The sequence below is a fragment of the Rhinoderma darwinii genome, chromosome 4 (genome assembly GCF_050947455.1).
Source record: "Rhinoderma darwinii isolate aRhiDar2 chromosome 4, aRhiDar2.hap1, whole genome shotgun sequence".
NCBI classification, from domain to species: domain Eukaryota; kingdom Metazoa; phylum Chordata; class Amphibia; order Anura; family Rhinodermatidae; genus Rhinoderma; species Rhinoderma darwinii.
In genome coordinates this window covers 190,542,342-190,557,210 of record NC_134690.1, presented here as the reverse complement: position 1 = coordinate 190,557,210, position 14,869 = coordinate 190,542,342, and the positions used below count along the sequence as shown (strand labels likewise).

The window sequence follows — 14,869 nt, the reverse complement described above, 5'->3', positions numbered from 1 at the left end:
CCTCCTTCTCCAGTAGTCCTTTCAGGCGAATGTTATTCCACCTAGCCCTGTTTTCTTGTTTGTCCAGGAGCAGGGTAAGAGATTGCTAGCATGCATGGGAAAATGCAGCCTCCCTTTGCAATATGGTCATGCATTCTTGTATAGAAGTAGTGGCGGTCCTAGTTGCTGTTGTGCGAGTAGCCAGATAGTTTGTCACCCTGCAGGGTATCAATGGCCTGTTACTGGGATTACTCAAGCACTGGAGCACTGGGGACTTCAATGGAAAGAAAGTAATATGCACACCAAATGGGAGATTTTCCAAATAAATTATTTATTTTTAGCCAGTAACAGTGCGTGCAACGTTTCGTTCAATACCATGACCTTCTTCTGGCACTGTGTTTGCACTGGATCCTGTGTGAAGACTCTTTCGTATGGCGGCTGACTGCTAGAGTGAGTGGCTACCTTTTGGTGTGCATAGTACCATTGGATCGGGTTGGGCCCCTACGCATGCACCCACGGTTTACATAGTGCTATCTGAACCTTGCTACTGGAGAGTGTGTGTGTGTGTGTGTGTGTGTGTGTGTGTGTGTGTGTGTGTTTCTTTTTTTTTCTCTCTAAAATTGCTTTTATCGCGATGAAAAAGACTGGCAGAAGGGTTTCAGATGAGTTCCTCTTGTTTTTATTGATCCAAAGGGAAACTAAATAAAAACAATTCATCAATTGAGGATAAAATAATTTCTTTAAGACTTCAGTAAATGGCAGATCTTGCCTGGAGTCAAAGGCAATCTTGAAGGCAATTCTGTTTACTCTTATGAGGTTTACTTTCTGAATGTTTCTTTCCAATCTCTAAGATCAAATGTCAAATCTTTACAACTGTTAATGTGAAAAGCCATTTCTTTCAATGATGCTTCGTTTCTAATCTCCGCAGGTTCCTCTGTTTTGTGTATCCTCTTTAAGGCCGATATCGCTAACTATAGAGACAATTAGTGGTGCTTCTTTTGATATCCTTATTTTGTCTCTACATTTTTCGTTTTGAAATTGTAAGCTGTCGCACGTTTGTGTAGACCAGAGTAAAGGTACTTTAACGTTGGCCAAGTTTGGCCAGTGCAATGCGCGCCCAACAACGAGACCTCTCATTGATCGGAGCTCATTTGCTCCTTACACAAGGAGCTAGTATGGGGACGACCGATCGTTACTCCGATCACTCGTCCCCATACATTATTATGTCGGCAGCACGTCTCCCTGTTTACAGGGAGATGGGCTGCCTACAACGATAATATTTTATACATTTTAAAATTATATGATCAGCGTTTGCTCGTCCTGCTGATCGCTGCCCTATTTACACAGGGCAATTATCAGCAACTAGCATTCTTTGAATTAGGCTTTAACTGAATGCTTGCAACTTTTTTTTTTTATATCTCAAATTTTTACAACTGAATGTACCTTGTACAGACATGCTCACATTTTATTCACTTGTAAATAAACTTCAAGTAAGTGCATATGAAATTAGCAGTCAGTGTAACTGAAAACTTGTGCTGGTGTGTTGTTTACTTGGAAATATCTAGCTTTGAAAATATTCTTTGAGAACTAGCTTTCCTTTTTTCCTTTCAACCTTTTTTTTTTACCACCCTTTGTATCTTTTATTTCTCTTGGATTCTAAACATAATATAGGAGTTTGGACAACCAGAATTAGGCTCTATTTACATCTGTGTTGGACAAAAATGCCAGTAAAATGAGGGACACCATGATGGTAACGTGATAAAACCCATTAAAGTCAATGGATTCGATTGAGCAACGTTGGTGTCAGTCATGGCACTTTCGTTTTTGTTGTTTTTATGATGGAAAAGAATGGAAAACAAACGCAGATGTGAACACGACATTTAAAATAAAATATTTCAATTCAGGCTATTTTAGTAAGGGATGTTTATATACAACATATAATATTTTGATGATTGCTTAATTGTTTTTTTTTTTTTTTCTTTTAGCCTTTTATTCCATTATTCTCTTCTGTGTATTTTTGTGGATACCATTTGTATATTTTTACTATGAAGAAAAGGATGAAGACGGGAATCGTTGTTCTGTAAGTTTATTCCTTTTATTTATTTTGCAGCTATTGGCTAACATTCTATTTTAAAGAGGTTTCTTCAATCACAAAAAAGGCCATCAAAAATGACCCTAAAAAGCTATAGAAATGTTACAGTAATGCAAAGTCTTACCTTTCATATTTATAAATAATGAACAGATAAGTTTTTTTTCATGTACCACTACGCCTGTATAGCCATCACTTACTGTACCATTATGGGCCCCTTTTGCCACATTGATTCTAGCATACAAAGCTCAGTGACCTTTGTGTATTCATACTGCCTAATCAGGTGACCTGTGGTATTAAATTCGACAGCAAAGACACCAGGTTCATGACCCACTATGTTAATATGTGTCTAGTCACAAACCAGAATAATAAGAATCAGAAATGCTATCCTGAGACACTGATAGCAGAAGACACGTGAGGACTGGACAGCCGAGTTCAGTGATCTAAAATAGTTGTCTCCATTAACAATGAAAAAAATTGCATACATTTGGAATGAATTCTGTTAAACTTTCCTTGATTTGCTAATTAAGCTAAATTACATAGTTATATAATATAGGTTACTAATTTAAAGGGGTTGTCCCATCAAAACAACCCCTTTCCTTATGTCCTATTAGGGCACTTGGATATCAGTGAAAAGGGGCGTGCTCAGGAAACCCTCTTGAGCAAGAGTGGAAAGCTGCTAAAAAGCCGAGACACTCATTCTGGTGGACTTGGGCCATCCATGTTTTAACCCCTGAATGGCCGTCATATGATACTACATTTCTGCTTCTGGTAGCTGGCTCCAGTTTCCCCTAGCAAAATCACAGGTATCAGGAGTTGGACCTATCTGTGATGAGAAAACCCCTTTAAATTGAATGTTAGCTTTAAATTTTCTTTGACCTGTTACTGAGACATATCAAAATATGTATCATCAAATAATTGCATGATAAACTTTTATTACATTTTTTTTCTTTATATGGTATATTTCTTTAAATAGACACCAAAACATTTGAAAAAACCATTCTATTTTAATATCTAATCATGGGGGGGGGGGCATTAAAGGCCCTGGCATGGGGCTTGCCTGTACCCTGTTACACCCCTGGCCACAGAATGAACTAGATTTTCGCTATAATTTACCGCAGTTTCTATCTTAAAATGAAATCCATTTGTCAGGCTGCCCCTTTTATTAAGCTGCACCCACTTTTTAAAAAAGTATATTGGCATCGAATATCTTTTTCCTAATATTTTTATTTTATTTAACAAATGTTGAAAACAGAAAAAAAAATAACTACAAAGGGTTTTCTGGATTTCATTCATACTTCCCTTGTACTCTAATTAGAATGCAGGTTGTAATCCATAGGTCCTTTTTAGGAAGGTTTACAAAATGAGTGGGAAATTTTTCTCCTTTTTATTTTAAATCCCTGTTAGCTGTAATGTTAGATTAAAATGCTGGTGTTTTTTTCACTGTTTGTTCGTCAGTTAAAGTCTTGCAAGGCTTGTGCACAAAGTACATTTATGTCTGTCAACCATGTGTGTCAAAGATTATCTTATAGACAATACTTTACATTAACCTCTCAACAAATCAGCATAATTGCAGAATAATGATTATAAGTGAAGCTCCGTATCCTTTGATGAGATTTGTCAATTCTGTGATGCTAATGCTTTAGTAATAATTTATAAGTTAACGTAAACTTTTAGTATAAAAATGTAACTGATTTTTATGAAAAACATTTCTGATGTCAATTGTAGATATTTTCAGATAATAATAGCTATAGGCAGTGCAAAGGCAGCAGTCTTGCATATATAGCACTAGCCAAGGTTTGGACACACCTGACTGAATTTTGTTTATTTTGATTGAGACGTTTTAATCTAAAGGTGTATGGCTAAAATGCTTGAAATTAATTTATTTACACAAATAGCTATTTTGGGTAATGCCTACCTAATAAATTGTAAGTTTTGTAAGGATAGTAGGGGGAATGTACTATAACCTTTTTGTTTTGGAAAAAAAAGTAGCACATTTTTGGCGCGTGCCATATTTTCTAGACCCTCGTTACTTTTGAAAGTGTCAAAGTGTGCAGGGTTTACCGGGAGGGGCGAGGCCTCCATCAGATACACATACTTATGACTACAACAGAAATTGGCGCAAGCTATAGTGAAAATCTACACCTGCTCATAGCAGGCAAAGATTTAAATTTCTTTCGATAGGACAGTCTAAGATTTGCCTAATTTATTTTTGTTGCCTCTACTTATATTATTAGAGGTGGAAAAGGTAGTGTGGGTCTGAAATTAATCCCTATTTAGGTCTTTCTGTTTATAGCAGTCCTCAATATGGCTAGAACAGCTTAACTAAGCAAAGAAAAAAAAGACACGCCAGCAATATTGTAAATTGCAAGAACTTTAAAAATGTCTTCATAAACCATTAAGCACTTTGATGAAACAGGTTCTAATGATGACAAGTACAGAAACGGCATACCAAAGTTATCTCTACTGCATAGGATAAGTATATTCGATTCACCAGCCTTAGTAATCCTAAATTAACAATCCCTCCGTATAAACTAGGATTGAATGCTTCATTGAGTTCAAGTAGCAGACAAATCTCAACATCAACTGTTCAGAGGAGACTGCGTGAATCAGGCCTCCATGGTAGAATTTCTGCAAGAAAACCCACTACTAAGGGAGACATTGTAATGCTTTGTACTAAACTAAGTCCAAGAGCGTACCTGGATACCAATCCCTTGCTAGCATAGTCAGACCATGGAGGACTTCTGAAAGGTGGTGTAGCAAATCGTCAATGAAGTTTGGCAGGTGGACTAAACAATGAATGACAGGGACCGTAATTGAGTAGGCGCTTGTTAGCCTGGGTTGCTGAGTCTAAGAAATGTTCTCGTTCTGCACTATTAACCCCCCCCCCCCAAGGAGGTATGTACTTTACTGGTAAGATTCCTAGGTCGTGATCACCAGGTGGCAGGTATGGGACGTTTCGTTGTCAAAGCGATCCTGATTGGTAACGGATGGGCAGCAAGTTCAGTATCAGGAGACCAGGTTGGGTTTAGACAAGAAGTCGGTTCACAAATAAATGAGGTAAAGCAGAGTCTAGATGAAAGCTGGGTCAAACACCAGAAAATCCCAGGAACAAATGTAGCGCCCATGGCCGCGGGCCGTCGGGTTCACTCACCTCCCGACGCCCGCAGCCATGGATCTGTGAGCGCTGGCCTCCGTCTCCCTCCTAGGAGATGCCAGCGCTCACTTCCGCTCCGTCCGGCCGGGTCCCGTAGGGTGCGCGCGCACGCTCGCGCCCGCTCTTAAAGGGCCAGCACGCGCACATGAAAACAATGATCATTAACCCACGTGATTCCCTTCCCTATAAGAATGCCCCAGCCCTTCTGATCCTTGCCTGAGCGTTGTTAGTCTTTCCCTGTCTGTCTCGCAAATGGTCCCTTAGTGTCTCCCGTTCCAGCTGTTACCCGTGCCCTGTTACCGTTCCTGTATTCCGCATTGTTCCTGTGCCTACCCGTGTTCAAGTGCCATCTGCCACGTTCAAGTGCCATCTGCCACGTTCAAGTGCTATCTGCTCATCGGATACTGCCCGCCACGTCTGGCGCCACTTTCCGCACCTGCCTCCATCCGTGCTGAAGCCACAGTCACCATCCGGACTATTTCAGGTACCTAAGCATTACTGTCTGCTATCTTACTTTCACATAGACTGTGACCTGGTCAGCTGCCTCCCCGCTACGGCGGAGCGGCCTAGTGGGTCCACAAACCCAGTGTCCGTGACACTACGCTCAGGCCATGGAACCTGCTGGCCAGCCCAAGACCCCAGTACAGAAGATTCAGACAGAAATGCATGACCTACGCACTCGTCCTTCAACTCCTTGAGGCGGTGAATTCTATTCTGATCCGCCTGGATCTACTCGCTGTTCCACCCCCGGTTCTTCCTCCAGAAGCTGTTGCCGTGCCACTGCCTGTTGCTCTCCCTGTTTGTTCCGGATCCTCAGTTCCTCTGCCTCTTCCTCCTCGCTATGACGGTGACCCCAGAGCATGCAGAGGATTTCTCAATCAATGCACGGTGCATTTTAGGCTACGGCCTCAGAGGCTAAAGTAGCGTTCATCATCTCCCTCCTCGCTGGCAAGGCCCTCGCATGGGCAAACCCAATCTTGGAGCAACAAGGACCTGTATCCGCGGACCTAGCCTTGTTCCTGCAGTCCTTTCATGCCGTGTTCGAGGAGCCGGGTCGAACATCCTCTGCCGCAGCCACTCTGTTGAACCTCAAGCAAGAGGGCTCCACAGTAGGGGAGTATGCGATCTCCTTCCGTATCCTAGCAGCCGAGCTGGCATGGAACAATGAGGCACTGGTGGCGACCTTCTGGCAGGGACTGTCCTCTCACATCAAGGACGAACTGGCAGCCCGCGACCTTCCTTCTACCTTGGATGCCCTCATCCTGTTAGCCACCCGGGTTGATATGAGAATCCGGGAGCGCTCTCAAGAGGTTCGTCAGGAGAGCCGGGCCCACAGACCAGCACTCCCTGCCCAGAGACCACAATTTTCCACTCCTAGTGCGCTACCTGAGGAACCCATGCAGGTAGACAGAGTCCGGTTATCTGAACAGTAGAAGCAGCGCAGACGCTCCTCTGGACTTTGCATGTATTGCGGCCTCAAGGGTCATTTTGTGCGTCAATGGCCACAGAAACCGAGAAACTCCAGTACCTAGGGTTGGTTGGAGAGGCAACTCTAGGTGGAACGTCTCCAAACGTTAAAACCTCTTCCAAATTATCGATACCTGTGGCCATCATCACCGGACAGGCATCACATCCTTCCTCCGCCTATCTTGACTCTGGAGCGACTGCTAATTTTATCCACCAAGACCTAGTGGATCGGTTTCAACTACCCACAGTCCGTCTGGAGAGACCCCTGGCAGTTGCCTCTGTGAATGGTCTACCGCTGCCTGATCCAATCATGCTCATCACTGAGCCGGTGACATTACGGGTCGGAGCTCTTCACTCAGAACAGATCTCCTTCCTGGTACTACCCAAGGCTATCAATCCTATCCTGCTGGGTCTGCCATGGCTCCGTCTACACGCCCCGACACTCGACTGGAGTTCTGGAGAGGTTCTTCAATGGGGTTCCAGATGCCATAGCCATTGCCTGTCACAAGTCCGTCCTGTTGTGTCCCCTCTGCCTCAGTCACTCTTCGATCTACCTTCTCAGTATGCCAGTTTAGCGGATGTCTTCTGCAAACGAGAGGCTGAGACGTTGCCTCCACATCGGAGTTATGAATGTCCCATTGAACTGGTTCCCAATGCTTCTCTTCCCCGTGGACGAGTATATCCTCTCTCCTTGCCAGAGACGTTATCAATGTCCGCCTATATCAAGGAGAACTTGGAGAGGGGTTTTATTCGAAAATCTACCTCCCCGGCCGGGGCAGGATTCTTCTTCGTTAAAAAGAAAGATGGATCTCTCCGACCCTGCATTGACTACCGTGGTCTCAATCAGATCACGGTCAAGAACAAATACCCGTTGCCACTCATTTCCGAGCTGTTTGATCGCATACGAGGAGCCAAAATTTTTTCCAAGCTAGATCTGCGGGGGGCCTATAATCTAATCCGGATTCGCCGGGGTGACGAATGGAAGACGGCATTTAACACCCGCGATGGGCACTACGAATACCGAGTGATGCCCTTCGGACTGTGTAACGCTCCCGCAGTATTTCAGGAGTTCGTTAATGACATCTTCCGAGATCTCCTCTACACGTGTGTTGTAGTTTATCTCGATGATATTCTAATCTTCTCCCCAGATCTGATGACCCATCGGAGGCACGTTCGTCAAGTTCTTCTGCGACTAAGAGAGAATCGCTTGTATGCCAAGTTAGAGAAATGCATCTTTGAAAAGAGGTCTCTGCCCTCCCTGGGCTATGTCATCTCGGATCAAGGCCTTAAGATGGACCCTGAGAAGTTAAAGTCTGTCCTGGAATGGCCACGTCCTCAAGGCCTAAGGGCCATACAGCGGGTCCTGGGTTTCGCCAATTTCTACCGGCAGTTTATTCCGAACTTTTCTTCTCTGACGGCCCCCATCTCTACCCTTACCAAGAAGGGTGTGAACGCCAAGGTATGGACTCCAGAGGCAGAGTCCGCATTCATTAGCCCCAAGAAAGCCTTCACTTCAGCTTCGATCCTCCATCACCCTGACATATCTCGGCAGTTCTCACTGGAAGTGGACGCTTCCTCTATTGGTGCAGGCGCACTTCTGTTCCAGAGGAGCTCCAAAGGAAAGGCAGTAGTGTGTGGCTACTACTCAAGACTGTTTTCCTCTGCTGAGCGCAATTATTCCATTGGAGATCGGGAGCTACTGGCTATCAAATTGGCCCTATAGGAGTGGAGACATCTTCTGGAGGGCGCTGCTCACCCCATCCTGATCTTCACCGACCACAAGAATCTCACTTACCTTCAGTCCGCTCAAAGACTGAATCCTCGTCAAGCCAGGTGGTCACTGTTCTTCACCCGTTTCCAATTTCTGCTCCACTACCGTCCCGCGGACAAGAACGTGAGGGCCGTTGCCCTGTTCAGATCATTCGAAACGGTAGACATGGTGGAGTCCCTTCAGACGATCATAGACTCATCCTGCGTTGTCACCGCCAATCCTCTGCAGCTTAGAAATATCCTTCCAGGGAGAACTTTTGTTCGGTTGCCTGACAGAAAAAGAATTCTCCGCTGGGGACACAGTTCTAAACTGGCTGGGCACGCTGGTGTCCGTAAAACCCAAGACCTGGTCGCTCGTCCCTTCTGGTGGCCCACGCTACCTAAAGATGTTCTGGACTTTGTCTCTGCTTGCACGGTGTGTGCCTCTAACAAGGTGGCTCACAGCAGGCCTGCCGGCCTGCTTCAACCCCTGCCTGTACCCAGTGCCCCCTGGCAGCACATCGCTATGGACTTCGTCACGGACCTTCCTCTCTCAGCAGGATGCAACACCATCTGGGTGGTGGTGGACCGGTTCTCTAAGATGGCGCATTTTATCCCGCTAACCGGCCTACCCTCTGCTCCTCGACTGGCAAGCTTCTTCATTCAGCACATCTTCCGCTTGCATGGCTTGCCTCTTCACATTGTGTCCGACCGGGGGGTTCAGTTTACCTCCAAGTTCTGGAGAGCCCTCTGTAAACTCCTGGATGTGAGTTTGGACTTTTCCTCTGCCTATCACCCCCAGTCCAATGGGCAAGTTGAGAGGATCAACCAGATCATGGAAAATTACCTCCGCCACTTCATCTCTTCACAGCACGATAACTGGGTACAGCTTCTACCATGGGCGGAGTTTTCATATAATAACCACACAAGTGAGTCCACCACCTCCACTCCGTTTCACATCGTGTACAGTCAACATCCCAGAGTTCCTCTTCCAGTGTCGACTTCATCTCAGGTACCCGCTGCTGACTCTGCATATGGGGACTTCCTGCAAATCTGGCAACAGACCCGGTCCTCTATTTTACAGGCGGTAGATCGCATGAAGCGTAAGGCAGATACCAAAAGAAGAGAGCCGCCTCAGTATCTTACTGGGACTAAAGTCTGGCTGTCCTCTCGAAACATTCGCTTGAGGGTGCCTTCATACAAGTTTGCTCCCAGGTTCCTTGGTCCCTTCGAGATCCTGCAACAAATTAACCCTGTTTCCTATAAGCTGCGGCTGCCCCCTACCCTCAGAATCCCTAACTCCTTCCATGTGTCCCTCCTGAAACCAGTTGTCCTGAACCGCTATAGCAAGACCTCTAGTTCCTCAGTTGCTTCCAGCGGTCCTTCTGATGTATTCGAGGTAAAGGAGATCCTGGACCGCAAGACGGTAGGAGGAAGGACTTTCTATCTGGTGGACTGGAGAGGGTTTGGTCCTGAGGAGAGGTCCTGGGAGCCAGAAGAGAACCTCAGTGCTCCTGCTCTTATTAAAAAGTTCCTCTCTCACTCTGGCCCCAAGAAGAGGGGGTGTAAGAGGGGGGATACTGTAGTGCCCATGGCCGCGGGCCGTCAGGTTCACTCACCTCCCGACGCTCGCAGCCATGGATCTGTGAGCGCTGGCCTCCGTGTCCCTCCTAGGAGATGCCAGCGCTCACTTACGCTCCGTCCGGCCGGGTCCCGTAGGGTGCGCGCGCACGCTCGCGCCCGTTCTTAAAGGGCCAGCGCGCACATGAAAACAATGATCATTAACCCACGTGATTCCCTGCCCTATAAGAATGCCCCAGCCCATTCTGATCCTTGCCTGAGCATTGTTAGTCTTTCCCTGTCTGTCTCGCAAATGGTCCCTTAGTGTCTCCCGTTCCAGCTGTTACCCGTGCCCTGTTACCGTTCCTGTATTCCGCATTGTTCCTGTGCCGTGTTCAAGTGCCATCTGCCACGTTCAAGTGCTATCTGCTCATCGGATACTGCCCGCCAGGTCTGGCGCCACTTTCCGCACCTGCCTCCATCCGTGCTGAAGCCACAGTCACCGTCCGGACTATTTCAGGTACCTAAGCATTACTGTCTGCTATCTTACTTTCACATAGACTGTGACCTGGTCAGCTGCCTCCCCGCTACGGCAGAGCGGCCTAGTGGGTCCACAAACCCAGTGTCCGTGACAACAAATAAGAAAAAACTCCCCACAGAGCTGATAATCAAGCACTGAAAGACACTGGTTCCCCTTCAATGATCATTCAAAGGGAATTTTGGCCCATCCAGCCAAAAGAGCATTTGTGAGTGACATCACACGCTGTGCGGGGTTTTGAACCTGCGACGAACTGCGAAACGCTGGCAGAGGAGAGCCGTGGTATCCTGTCAGTGCATCAACACACTGCCTGCCAGGCAGAGAAAGCACCGTGGCAGCTTGTTTCTGGCCAAGGAACACAGGTAGTGGACATCAGACCAGTGGAAATTCGTCCTTTTGGTCTTATGAGTACAAATTGAAAATTTTTGGCTATAACCGCCGTGTCTCTGTTAGATGCAGAGAAGATGAACGAATGATTTTTGGATGTGTGGTTCCAACCATTAAGCATGGTGGAAGGGGTGTGATGTGTAGGGGTGCTTCGCTGGTGACACTAATAGTGATTTATACAGAATTAAAAGCATGGCTACCATAGCATTCTGCAGTGAGAGGCCGTTCCATTTGGTTCTCGCTTAGTTGGGCTATCATCTGTTTTTCAACAGGACAATGACTCAAAACACTTCTCCACTCTGTTAAGCAACCACTAGGCAAAAAATATGACTTATGGAGTTTTTTGTCAGCCGACCTGGCCTCCACAGTCTACTGACCTAAACACAGCAGGGATGGTTTGGGATAAGTTGAACTAAAAACTCAAGGGAAAAGAAGCCGACTAGTGCTCAGCATACATGGGAACACCTTAGAGATTGTTGGAAAAGCATCCCTGGTGGCTACCTCATGAAGTTAGTTGAGAGAATGCCAAGATTGTGCCAAGCGGTTATCAAGTCAAGCGGTGGCTACTTTGAAGATTCAATTTTAAGAACGTTTTTGAATTGTATTACCTGTGTATTTCTAATTGTTACTTCTTAAATACAATGACTTTACTAATGTTCTAAAATGTATAAAACTGGAAAAATGACAAACACCATCTATGAGTAGGTGTGTCCAAACTTTTGACTGGTAGTGTATACCAGTTACAGATGAACCTAATATACGTAATGTGGGAAAAATATACCTTCTGCGATGTATATCAAAAACATTCTTCCCTCCATTTGTTGTTAATACAGTGTGTAGATTTGATCAATGTTTGCCTCCAGAAAGCCCATATTGAGGCAAAAGGAGAAATCTACTGAGTTAAAGTGTAACACCACCAACGAATAATATAGGGCTAAGTACGTGAGGACCTGCAGGGGATTTCTGAACCAGTGGCAGATCCACTTCAGCCTACATGCCAGAGTATTTTCTAATGACGGCGCAAGGAACGCTTTCATCGTGTCTCTCCTTTTTGGCAAGGCCCTAGCAAGGCCGAATCCCACCTGGGAATGTCAGGGACCAGAGACCCGGGACTTCCGTGTTTCCTGCAGATTTTTTGCATGGTGTTTGAGGAACCTGGACAAGTCTTCTCAGCAGTTGCATCTTTGCTGACCCTTCGCCAGGGGGACTCCTCCGTCAGCGAGTACACCATTCAGTTCTGCACCCTGGCGGCAGAGCAGTCCTGGAACGACGAGGCCTTGGGGCTACATTCTGGCAGGGACGGTCTCCTAAGATTAAAGACACGCTCGCTGTTCGTGATCTGCCACCTACCCTGGATGACCTCCTACTTTTAGCCACCTGGATTGACATGAGGATCCGAGAGCAATTTTCAAGAGTCTCGCTGGGAGGCTAGATTCCCACCAGATGAGACGATGCCGGTGGACGTGTTTAAACTATCTGTCCAGGAGTGACACCGCAGACGCACTTCAGGACTTTGTCTGTAATGCGGCTTCGGAGGCCATATTGTACGTTTGGTGTCCGCAGAGGCAAGCAAAACTCCCGTGCCTAGGATAGGTTGGAGAGACAACCATAGGTGGAATGGCGCTAGGGAAAAAGTTCTCCTCGAGACTGTCCATTCACGTGACCATAGTGTCTGGTGAAAAGACGCACCGGGTCTCTGCATAGCTGGACTCTATGTCCGCTGCAAACTTAATCCGGAGAGACCTAGTGGATCTACAGTTGCCCACAGTCCCCCTGGGGACGTCTTTGGCTGTTGCCTCGGAGAATGGACTGCCTCTGCCCGACCCAATCGTAGCTGACACCAAACCGCTGAAGCTCCAGGTTGGAGCCCATCATTCGGAGCTAATCTAATTTCTCGTTCTGCCCAAACCCGTCAACCCTGTGCTGCTGGGTCTGCCTTGGCTTCGACTTCATGCCCCGGTTCTGGACTGGAATTCCGGAGAGGTTCTCCAATGGGGTCTCAAGTGTCTCAATCGCTGTCTGTCGCAGATCCATCCGGTCCAGTTTCCTTTGCCTCAGTCATTGGCAGGATTTCCTCCTCAGTACTCTCAATTTGTGGATGTCTTCAGCAAGTAGGAGGCTGAGACGCTCCCGTCACACTGGGCTTATGACTGCCCCATTGAACTGGTTCCAGGTGCGTTTGTTCCCCCTGGTCAGGTATACCCTCTCCTCCTTGCCAAATACTCAGTCCATGTTGATCTACATCAAGGAGAATCTGGAGAGGGGTTTCATATGAAAGACTTCCTCCCCGTCCGTGGTCAGGTGGTTCTTTGTCAAGAAAAATGACTGATCTCTTCGGCCTTGCATTAACTACCGTGGCCTTAATCTAGTTATGGTAATAAACAAATATCCATTGCCCCTAATCCCAGAACTCTTTGACAGCATACGAGGAGCCAAGATCTTCTCTAAACTGCACTTGCGTGAGGCTTACAACTTGATTCGAATCCGTCAAGGTGATGAGTGTAAGACGGCGTTTAACACTCAAGACGGGCACTATGAATACCTGGTGATGCCCTTCGGTCTGTGTAACGCTCCCGCGATATTCCAGGAATTTGTCAATGACCGCTTCCGAGACCTCCTCGGTGTATGTTTTGTGATCTATCTCGATCACATTTTTATTTTTTCTCCAGTTCCGACGACTCATCGGAGACAAGTCCGTCAAGTACTACTAAGACTAAGGGAGAATCGCCTGTATGCCAAGCTGGAGAAGTGCGTGTTTGAGAGAAATTCTCTCCCCTTCCTGGGCTACATCATCTCGGATCAGGGCCTCAAGATGGACCCTGAGAAGGTGAAGGCCGTCCTGGAATGGCCACGTCCTCAAGGCTTGAAGTCCATACAGCGCTTTTTGGGATTCGTCAACTTTTTACCAGCCATTTATCCCACGCTTCTCTTCCCTGACTGCTCCCATCTCTACCCTCACCGAGAAAGGTATGAATGCCAAGGTGTGGACTCCAGAGGCAGAATCTGCATTTAATAGCCTTGTGTGCCTCAACCCTCCATCATCCCGATGTATCCCTACAGTTTTCGTTAGAGGTGGACGCCTCCTCTGTTGGTGCAGGTGCACTTCTGTTCCAACGAGGCCCCAAAGGGAAGGCAGTAGTATGTGGCTATAATTCGAGTCCTTTTTTTTTTTTCTTCCGCAGAGCGCAATTACTCTATTTGGGGATCAGGAGTTGCTGGCCATCAAATTGGCTCTGGAGGATTGGAGGCATCTACTGGAGGGCGCAGCTCACACCATCCTGATAAATAATGACCACAAGAACCTCTCCTATCTCTAGTCGGCCCAACGGCAGTATCTACGTCAAGCCAGGTGGTCGCTGTTCTTTGCTCGGTTCCAGTTTGTGCTCCACTACCACCCTGCCGACAAAAATGTGAGGGCCGATGCCTTGTCCAGGTAATTTGAGACAGAGGACACGGTGGAGTTTCTGCAAAATATCCTGCATCATCTCTGTTAATTCCCTGCAAGTTAGAGACATCCCTCTGGGGAGGACTTTTGTACGCCTGGCAGACAGGAGGAGAAGCCTTCGCTGATGACACCGCTCCAAACTGGCGGGGCTTGCGGGTGTCTGTAAAACCTGTGATCTGATTTGCCCGCCAGTTCTGGTGGCCCACGCTGCCCAAAGACATTGTCGACTTGCACGGTGTGCGTGGCTAACAAGGTTGCTCACTCCAAGCCTGCCGGTCTGCTCCAGTCGCCGCCTGTGCCCAATGCTCCCTGGCAGCATATAGCAATGGACTTTGTCAAGGACCTGCCCCCCCTCTGCTGGATGGCGTACGGTCTAGGTCTTGGTGGACCGATTCTCTAAAATGGCTAATTTTGTTCCGCTAACTGGCCTACATTCAGCTTCTCGACTGACCAATCTCTTCATCCAACACATCTATCGTGTCTGATTGGGGGGTTCAG

General features: G+C 46.8%; 1 protein-coding gene across 1 annotated transcript in view; it reads left to right on the top strand.

Annotated features, from left to right (window-relative positions):
* The window catches only part of LMBRD1 (LMBR1 domain containing 1), a 205,278-nt gene that overhangs the window by 36,172 nt on the left and 154,237 nt on the right, over positions 1-14,869 (top strand). The window contains exon 4 of the mRNA XM_075864151.1: positions 1,965-2,059. Within this exon, the coding sequence (XP_075720266.1) occupies positions 1,965-2,059 (95 nt within the window). The remainder of the gene's footprint in view (positions 1-1,964; positions 2,060-14,869) is intronic.